The 10,456-nt window shown below is 36.5% G+C and overlaps 1 protein-coding gene across 1 annotated transcript; it reads left to right on the top strand.

Moving 5' to 3' along the window:
- The first annotated feature begins 4,947 nt into the window (after positions 1-4,947).
- LOC139853822 (uncharacterized) lies at positions 4,948-10,026 on the top strand. The gene is made up of 4 exons (XM_071843172.1): positions 4,948-5,238; positions 5,422-5,559; positions 6,481-7,990; positions 8,495-10,026. Exons 1-4 carry the CDS (start codon positions 4,948-4,950, stop codon positions 10,024-10,026), a joined length of 3,471 nt encoding a protein of 1,156 aa, XP_071699273.1.
- The last annotated feature ends 430 nt before the right edge of the window (positions 10,027-10,456 follow it).

Raw genomic sequence — 10,456 nt, 5'->3', positions numbered from 1 at the left:
CGTACTTGTGTCTATTTTGTAAATCATTTATAAAACCTGCATGTATTCTTATCCCAAAAATATTAGATTTTAAAAGTGGGACTATAACTCACTTTCACAGATTTTTACTTCGTCGGGAAGTAAGACTTGGCCACTGGTTGATTCACGAACCTATAATAATATATACATATATATCAAAGTATGTTCAAAATATATTTACAACACTTTTAATATATTTTGATGTTTTAAGTTTATTAAGTCAGCTGTCCTCGTTAGTAACCTACAACTAGTTGTCCACAGTTAGATGTACAGAAATAAATCGATAAATATTATCTTGAATCAATCCACGACCCAGTGTATACGTATCTCAGTATTGATCACAACTCAAACTATATATATTTTGGAATCAACCTCAACCCTGTATAGCTAACTCCAACATTCAGATATAGAGTGTCTATGGTTGTTCCGAAATATATATAGATGTGTCGACATGATAGGTCGAAACATTGTATACGTGTCTATGGTATCTCAAGATTACATAATATACAATACAAGTTGATTAAGTTATGGTTGGAATAGATTTGTTACCAATTTTCACGTAGCTAAAATGAGAAAAATTATCCAATCTTGTTTTACCCATAACTTCTTCATTTTAAATCCGTTTTGAGTGAATCAAATTGCTATGGTTTTATATTGAACTCTATTTTATGAATCTAAACAGAAAAAGTATAGGTTTATAGTCGAAAAAATAAGTTACAAGTCGTTTTTGTAAAGGTAGTCATTTCAGTCGAAAGAACGACGTCTAGATGACCATTTTAGAAAACATACTTCCACTTTGAGTTTAACCATAATTTTTGGATATAGTTTCATGTTCATAATAAAAATCATTTTCTCAGAATAACAACTTTTAAATCAAAGTTTATCATAGTTTTTAATTAACTAACCCAAAACAGCCCGCGGTGTTACTACGACGGCGTAAATCCAATTTTACGGTGTTTTTCGTGTTTTCAGGTTTTAAATTATTAAGTTAGCATATCATATAGATATAGAACATGTGTTTAGTTGATTTTAAAAGTCAAGTTAGAAGGATTAACTTTTATTTGCGAACAAGTTTAGAATTAACTAAACTATGTTCTAGTGATTACAAGTTTAAACCTTCGAATAAGATAGCTTTATATGTATGAATCGAATGATGTTATGAACATCATTACTACCTCAAGTTCCTTGGATAAACCTACTGGAAATGAGAAAAATAGATCTATCTTCAAAGGATCCTTGGATGGCTTGAAAGTTCTTGAAGCAGAATCATGACACGAAAACAATTTCAAGTAAGATTTCCACTCGAAATAAGATTGTTATAGTTATAGAAATTGAATTAAAGTTTGAATATGATTATTACCTTGTATTAGAAAGATAACCTACTGTAAGTAACAAAGGTTTCTTGATCTTGGATGATTACTTGGAATGGATTTAGAAAACTTGGAAGTAAACTTGCAATCTTGGAAGTATTCTTGATTTTATGAAACTAGAACTTTTGGAATTTATGAAGAACACTTAGAACTTGAAGATAGAACTTGAGAGAGATCAATTAGATGAATAAAATTGAAGAATGAAAGTGTTTGTAGGTATTTTTGGTCGTTGGTGTATGGATTAGATATAAAGGATATGTAATTTTGTTTTCATGTAAATAAATCATGAATGATTACTCATATTTTTGTAATTTTATGAGATATTTCATGCTAGTTTCTAAATGATGGTTCCCACATGTGTTAGGTGACTCACATGGGCTGCTAATAGCTGATCATTGGAGTGTATATACCAATAGTACATACATCTAAAAGCTGTGTATTGTACGAGTACGAATATGGGTGCATACGAGTAGAATTGTTGATGAAACTGAACGAGGATGTAATTGTAAGCATTTTTGTTAAGTAGAAGTATTTTGATAAGTGTCTTGAAGTCTTTCAAAAGTGTATGAATACATATTAAAACACTACATGTATATACATTTTAACTGAGTCGTTAAGTCATCGTTAGTCGTTACATGTAAATGTTGTTTTGAAACCTTTAGGTTAACGATCTTGTTGAATGTTGTTAACCCATTGTTTATTATAACAAATGAGATGTTAAATTGTTATATTATCATGATATTATGATATATAGTATATCTTAGTATGATATATATACAGTTAAATGCCGTTACAACGATAATCGTTACATATATGTCTCGTTTCGAAATCATTAAGTTAGTAGTCTTATTTTTACATATGTATTTCATTGTTAATACACTTACTAATATATTTACTTATCATTTAACATAATTAACCAAGTGTATCAATATCTTAATATGATTCATATGTACCTAGTAAGACGTTTTTATAACGATAATCGTTATATATATCGTTTTCGAGTTTCTTAAATTAATAGTCTCATTTTTATGTATATAACTCATTGTTAAAATACCTAATGAGATACATACTTATAATAAAATCATGTTAACTATATATATAACCATATATATGTCATCGTATAGTTTTTACAAGTTTTAACGTTCGTGAATCACCGGTCAACTTGGGTGGTCAATTGTCTATATGAAACCTATTTCAATTTATCAAGTCTTAACAAGTTTGATTACTTAACATGTTGGAAACACTTAATCATGTAAATAACAATTTCATTTAACATATATATAAACATGGAAAAGTTTGGGTCACTACACTTGGCTAGTTTCTTTCACTTTATTCCTTGCATGAACAATTATTGTATTTTTAGTTTTTCATTTACTTATGTGATTCTTGAATTTGTAATCCTTATGTCTTTTGGTTTATAATTTCATTGAATCTTTCGAATTATCATTTAATGCAAGTTTGAAAGTTATTGATTGTTGCAAGACAAGTGATTGATATTTAACATCTTGTGCTTAATCCAACCTAGTTACAATTTAGTATAGGGATAAAGACAACATGTGTAGGTAGCATTGCTTGTGCCCAAGATAATCATAAATTGGAAAACTAAAGAAGTCTTGTCTATGAGATTTAGTTGATAATTTGATAGCATAAGGATTTGTTGAACTAATGCATGCATAATTGAGATTGTCAAGGAATAAAGACTTCCATCCAATTGATTACAACCTTTTCGTTTAGTTCATTGTTTATGCTCTTTGATACTCAAAGTTTACATTTGCCTAGTAATTGTTAATCTAGTTTTTACATTAGTTAATTTTAGTTAATCACAAACAAACCAATCTTGAAATTGCTTGCTAGTTAACCATAACTTTCTGTGGAACGAATCCTGCTTACCCTATCTAAAGTAGAGTAATTAGGCTATTTTTGACCGGCCCTTCGACACCGATCAAATTTTGGCGCCGCTGCCGGGGAAGTGTGCGCTTGATTGCAAGCTCTTATTTTATTGCTTTCGTGTTAAATTAGAAAAACCATAAAAATTATAAAATCAATAAAAATCCAAAAATAGTGTTTTGTTTATTTTTGTGTTTGTCAGTTTTACGCTCGGTGTTCTTGTTTTTGTTGAAGTGTAGGTTAGTGTATGCAAACTCGGAGTTTGGGAGATCAAAATCTTAAGCCTTTAGACCCGGAAATCGAGAAATCTGCAAAAGCTAATCGAAAAGCTACAAGAATCTTAAAGGGTTCGACAGTGGCTTCAGCATCCACTCAACCACAGTTAGAGACACATCCGATTGTTCCACCAAACTCTCCTAAGTCAGAGTCTGACACTAAAGAGGAAGTTTTTGATCAACGAGATGAAATGGCCGAACGACCAAGAGGAGTAGACACCTACTACCAACCGGGTGATTTTGAGGATCATTCACCCATTGTTTATCCTGCACCGGCAGGAGGAAACAACCGACGATTTGAGGTCCGACCTCAACTCATTTCGATCTTGCCAACCTACCGAGGTATGGCTAATGAGGAACCATATGAACACATCACTGAATTTAATGGGATATGTGCTACTAATCAGGTAAACGGTTTCACTGATGATGAGGTACGTCTTCGATTATTTCCCTATTCACTTAAGGATAAGGCAAAAAGATGGTTTCTCTCCTTGCCCTCCCGGAGTATTAATACTTGGGCGGAAATGAAAAAACGATTTTTAGAGGAATTTTACCCCATAAGTAAAACTTCAGACATGCGTACGCAAATAAAATCTTTTAAACAATTACCGGGTGAATTATTTCATGAAGCGTATGAACGTCTGAAGGAGTTACTTAGGGCATGTCCACACCATGAGATACCCAAGTAGGAATTGGTTAAAGTTTTCTATGATAGTTTAGATTCCCAAAACAGGCAGTTTCTTTTGGCGGCTAGTGTTGGGGCATTCTTAACTCGGTCTAGTGATGATGAATGGATGTTCTTCGAACAGTTAAGCAAGGGTTCAAAAACCTAAGCTTCGGTTGATCGTAAACAACCTAGTACCTCCCGAGTGAATCATGTTTCTGATTCGGGTGGTTCATCTAGGAACTTAGAGCAGGAATTTGATGATTTGAAAATGCTTATATTTAACAACCCAAACCAGGGTCTTGCTTGTAATGTTTCGCAGGTTCAGGAAGTATGTGAGATTTGTGGAGATCCTTCTCACTTTGCATATGGATGTAGAAATGGGATTCCACCGGTAAATCAGCACATAGTGGAAGAACAAGTTAACGAGGTTCAGGGACGGAGATATGATCCATACTCCAACACGTATAATCCGGGTTCGATAAATCATCCTAATTTCAGTTAGAGCAATAACAACGCTCTGAATGCTAACCAAGGGAACCAACTTAGACCACAAAACAACTTTCAAAACCAGGGTAACTTTCAAAACCAAGGCAACTACCAAAGAAACTATCAAAATCCTTATCCCAACAACCGAAACCAAAACCAAAACAATTACCAAAACCAAGGCCAAAACCCAAACCAAAATCAAAACAGTACTTCAACCAATCAACCATCAAGCTCGGATGCTAAGATGGATGCGTTCATCTCCGAAATGCGAAAAATGATAGAAGTGCAAAATAAGTCGATTGGTGCATTGGCTAAGGAGATCGGTAATGTAGCGGAAAGTAAGGGAAATAGGGAACCAGGTATAATTCCAAGCTACACGGTTCTAAATCCAAATCATAAGGATCAGGGAAAAGGGCATAGCGTTAATATGGTAGGTACCTTGAGAAACGGAAAGAAGTATGACAATAAGGTAGGTGAAAAAGAGGTAGTGCAACCAGAGCCAAGTAAGTCTCCTATTGTTCTTGATGAGGAAGAGGTAAGTGAAGTCTATGACCAAGGAAAAGGGGTGAAAAATAAGGACCCAATTGTTAATGAGACCGGGAAACCGGAGACAGAATCAAAATCCGTCCCATTTCCCAAGGCCTTAGAGTCCCCAAACCAGTTCCCTTATGGGAAAAAGGGACCACAACCAGAGGACATGTGGGAAACGTTTAAATAGGTTAAGATAAATTTACCCCTCCTCGATGCTATTAGGCAAGTCCCGTCTTATGCTAAATTTTTAAAGGACCTTTGCACTCAAAAGAGGAAGCAAAGGGCGACTTTACCCAAAAAGGTGGAGCTAACCGAGCACCTAAGTGCGGTTGTTTCGGGAACACTTCCACCTAAGTTTAAGGACCCATGGACCCCGTTGATAGCTGTGACTGTAGGAAACGTGAATGTGAAAAAGGCGTTATTGGACCTAGGAGCTAGCATTAATATTTTACCTTTTTGTCTAGTTGACCGATTTGATTTGGGTTTAATGAAAAGAATCGACATAATTATTCAACTAGCGGACCAGTCAATCAAAACGCCTAGGGGGATATTAGAAGATGTGATAGTAAAAGTGAAGGATTTATATTACCCAGTTGACTTTGTTGTTATGGATATTGAACCTAGGAATAGAAATGCCCAACCCACTATAATTTTGGGACGCCAGTTCTTGGCCACCATTAATGCTCACATTAATTGTCGAACGGGTGCTATGGACATATATTTCGGGAATCGCAAGATGAGAATTAATATCTTTAATTCTCTTCACACCCCGAATGTCCATGAATGCTACCGGATAGATGTGATTGATGAATTAGTGAAAAAACATATTTCTCACCTAATAACCAATGACCCAGTAGAAATATTTTGCTTAGGTGACGAAGAGGATGTTGAATGTGAAGATGTTAAGGCAATAGAATTAGCAGTAGCAAGTACAATGGATGCTAGGTTGCCACCGTGGACTCATAAATATGAGCCACTACCTAAATCCATTGATACTAATACGAGACCTTCACTAGAGTCACCACCGACTCTTGAGTTAAAACCCTTACCTTCTCATTTGAAGTATGCATTTTTAGGTACTGACGGCACTTTGCCAGTTATTATTGCTTCAGATTTGACAGGTGTGCAGGAAAAAGCCTTGATGAAAGTGCTTCATAAGTACAAGGCCGCAGTAGGGTGGATGATAGCTGATTTGAAAGGGATAAGTCCCTCTGTGTGTATGCATAGGATAGTTACAGATCCGGAGGTTAAACCTGCTCATGATACGCAACGCAGGTTAAACCCGAATATGCAGGAGGTTGTAAAGAAGGAAGTTCTCAAGTGGTTAGATGCAGGGATTATTTTCCCTATTTCGGATAGTCAGTGGGTAAGCCCCACGCAAACAGTGCCAAAGAAAGCTGGGATAACGGTAATCGAAACTGAGGAAGGTGAAAAGATCACAACCCGTCCCGTGACGGGTTGGCGGGTATGTATTGATTACAGGAAGCTGAATGCTGCGACTTCAAAAGATCACTTTCCCTTGTCTTTTATTGATCAAATCATCGAAAAGTTGTCAGGTCAGAAATTTTATTGTTTCTTAGATGGGTATTCGGGATATAATCAAATACCTATTCACCCTAATGACCAAGAAAAAACGACTTTTACTTGTCCTTATGGAACTTATGCTTTTAGACGAATGCCTTTTGGTTTATGTAATGCACCTACTACTTTTCAAAGGTGTATGATGAGTATTTTCTCAGAATTAATAGGCGAGTCTTTAGAAATTTTCATGGATGATTTTTCAATATTTGGCAAGTCTTTTGAGTCTTGTTTGAGTATGTTGGAAAAAGTTTTAAAGAGGTGTACCGAAACCAACCTTGTCCTTAGTTGGGAAAAGAGCCACTTTATGGTAAAGGAAAGGGTAGTTTTGGGACACATTGTGTCTGAACGGGGATTCGAAGTCGATAGGGCAAAAGTGCAACTTATTTCCACATTACCTCCACCAACCAATGTTAAGGGGGTAAGATCGTTTTTGGGACATGCAGGATTCTATCGTAGGTTTATCAAGGATTTTAGCGTTATTTCTAAACCATTGTGTAATTTGTTATTAAAAGACGCACCTTTTGAATTTGATGACCAATGTAAGGAGGCCTTTAACACCCTTAAGCGTAAGTTGACCAAAGCACCCATTTTGCAATCACCCGATTGGACCAAACCATTTGAAATTATGTGCGACGCTAGTGATTTTGTAGCCGGGGCTGTTTTAGGTCAAAGAGTTGATAGGAAACCGGTTGTTATCTATTATGCTAGTAAGACATTCTCGGATGCCCAGGTGAATTATACCACAATCGAGAAAGAATTATTAGCAGTAGTGTTTGCCTTAGACAAATTTAGATCGTATTTGTGGGGGTCTAAGGTAGTTGTCTTTTCGGACCATAGTGCCCTAAGGCACTTGCTTGAGAAGAAAGAGTCTAAGCCTAGATTGATTAGGTGGATTTTGTTGCTACAAGAGTTTGATTTGGAAATAAGGGATAAAAAGGGTATAGAAAATGTGGTAGCCGACCATTTATCTAGGATACCCCCGCCACCGTTTGACCCTGCTAAACCAATCCATGAGAATTTCCCGGACGAGTGTTTGTTTAGTGTTGTGAAGGTACCTTGGAACAAGCACAAGCGAGATTACTTTTTATTACAGGTTAAGCATTATATTTGGGAGGACCCAGTTCTTTACCGAATTGGACCCGACCAAATCATAAGGAGATGCGTAGCGGAAGATGAGCATAAGGACATTCTAGCTCATTGTCATACTTTTGCATGTGGAGGACACTACGGAGTCAAGAAAACCGGGTACAAAGTACTCGACTCAGGTTTCTTTTGGCCTACTATTTTTAAAGATGCATGTGAGTATGTTAAAAATTGTGCTAGGTGTCAAAGGATGGGGGGAATCTATAAGCGTAATGAAATGCCCATGAACCCAATTTTGGTTTGTGACATCTTTGATGTTTGGGGCATAGATTTTATGGGACCCTTTCCACCTTCTTTTGGGTTTGAATATATACTAGTAGCCGTTGATTATGTCTCCAAGTGGGTGGATGCTGAGGCTACTCGGACCAATGACCACAAAGTTGTCCTAAAGTTTGTTAAGAAAAATATTTTTTGTCGTCATGGTGTACCTAAGGCCATAATTAGTGATGGGGGTTCGCACTTTAAGAACTCGCATTTTGCTAAACTTTTAAGGGATTATGGGGTAAATCACCGAATTGCTACACCTTACCATCCCCAAACAAGTAGGCAAGTGGAAGTATCTAATAGGGAATTAAAAAGGATTTTAGAAAAAACCGTAAATCCTAATCGCAAAGATTGGTCTTTAAGACTAGACGATGCGCTTTGGGCTTACCGGACAGCTTATAAAACCCCTATTGGTACTTCACCTTATCGACTTGTTTATGGGAAGGCATGTCACTTACCTGTTGAAATTGAGCATCGTGCAGAATGGGCTATTAAACAGGTGAACATGAACATGGATGAGGCAGGAAAAGCAAGAAAGTTAGACCTATCGGTGTTGGATGAGTTGAGACGCGATGCTTATGAAAGTTCAAAAATTTACAAAGAGAAAACGAAAGCGTTTCATGATAAGCAAATCGTAAGGCGGATGTTTGAAGTGGGGCAAAGTGTGTGGTTGTTTAATTCAAGGCTAAAGTTATTTGCGGGTAAGTTGAGAAGTAAGTGGAACGGTCCCTATGTGGCTACTAAGGTTACTCCGTATGGGGCAATTGAAATAAAAGATCCAAAAGGTGGGGAACCGTTCTTAGTTAATGGGCAACGATTGAAAATTGCTTCCGGTATGTCGCTTGATGATGCTAGGGTAGTTGAAACAATTCGGTTTGAACCCATGAAAGTCCATCAACTTAGAACAATTCGGGTGAATGAATCAAAGAATTATGTTAGTAAAGAGAACATCGATGCGTGGCTTGATAAAAATGTTACTATTAGTTGCATGCCCAATTGTGACGTTTGGGATGATGATGGGCGATTTGATGATGCGCCCGAGGATGAGGTGTCTGAGGTTATTTCAGATGAATGTTTTGATGAGTTTGATGAAAAGTTGTCATTGGAAGAAGATGTTAAGGGAAGGCCGGAGTTCCGTCGTCAAGAAGAAGATCCAGGGGAAGTATTGTTCGAATTGAGTTTCATTAGGGTCTTACCCCACTTTGCTAATGATCATCGTGAATTCAAGGTGATTGCCGATACGGGATTTACAATTAATATCATGTCATACGAGACGTACAAGCGATTATTTCATGACAAATGTTCTTTATGTTCGTTGACTAAATCCGATGCGGTCATCACACTTGGCAATAATACTAAGTGTCAGGCACTTGGTGTACTTCGCGATGTGATGGTTAGTGTGAAAGGTGTTTTCCTTGAAGTACCATTCACCATTTTTGATATGCCTACGGATGAAGATGTTCCATTGTTAGTCGGGCTTGGATTCATTGCAACCGCGGATTGTAAAATAGACCCGGGTGCAGGTTCTATCACTTTTGAAGGAGGAAACGGAACTTTTAGATTTTGTAATTCGAAAAATATGCGGTTTCCTTCGGCATATATAGTTGAGAGAGAATTTGATGAGGGTTATTGTATGATGCTTGGGATACAAGAGGTTAACACAAATGAAGTAGTTAGTGAAGAAATGGTAGAGGATACTATAGACATGGACGAAATCTATCAAAGTGTTGAGTGTGAGGGTATTCGCTTCAATCAACGCTTAGACTCCGAGTTAAGCGAAGATGAACGAGTGATATTACTCTAAACATACATATTATTCAACGCAATATCAGTTATATTTCATCAGCTTTTATCAATTAACGAAGACATTCCACGTATGATATTCAAGAAAAGCGACAAAAGTGGACAAGAGTTGCTATTTGAAGATTCGACGATAAAACGATAGTTTTAACCAAATTTTATATCAAGAAAACGTTTATCCGAATTTAAGAATGAAGAAGTCTGAAGAAAAAGGTTACACACGTCGTCCAAAATGGTATACATCAACACGAGATCAACAAAGAACAACTGAAGAAAAAAAAATAATAAGAAATCTGATAATTACTCTTACACGAATCGTGTAATGTTACACGAATCGTGTAATATAACTGGTCATACACGATTCGTGTATACATACACGATTCGTGTAATGTTAGGACAAAGCACTATTACGGATTCCAGAAGGTCGGCTGCTT

This window comes from Rutidosis leptorrhynchoides, chromosome 6 (assembly GCF_046630445.1).
Source record: "Rutidosis leptorrhynchoides isolate AG116_Rl617_1_P2 chromosome 6, CSIRO_AGI_Rlap_v1, whole genome shotgun sequence".
Classification (NCBI taxonomy): Eukaryota; Viridiplantae; Streptophyta; class Magnoliopsida; order Asterales; family Asteraceae; genus Rutidosis; species Rutidosis leptorrhynchoides.
Note: the sequence above shows the minus strand (reverse complement) of the source record. Positions and strands in the feature narration are given on the sequence as shown.

What these genes read in the sequence shown, in the direction of transcription:
- LOC139853822 (XM_071843172.1), top strand. Translation starts at nt 4,948, where the DNA reads ATGGATGCGTTCATCTCCGAAATGCGAAAAATGATAGAAGTGCAAAAT. An exon ending in TTGTTCTTGATGAGGAAGAG is followed by an intron (nt 5,239 to 5,421) that starts GTAAGTGAAGTC and finishes ACGTTTAAATAG; the next exon opens with GTTAAGATAAATTTACCCCT. An exon ending in AGCTAACCGAGCACCTAAGT is followed by an intron (nt 5,560 to 6,480) that starts GCGGTTGTTTCG and finishes ACAGATCCGGAG; the next exon opens with GTTAAACCTGCTCATGATAC.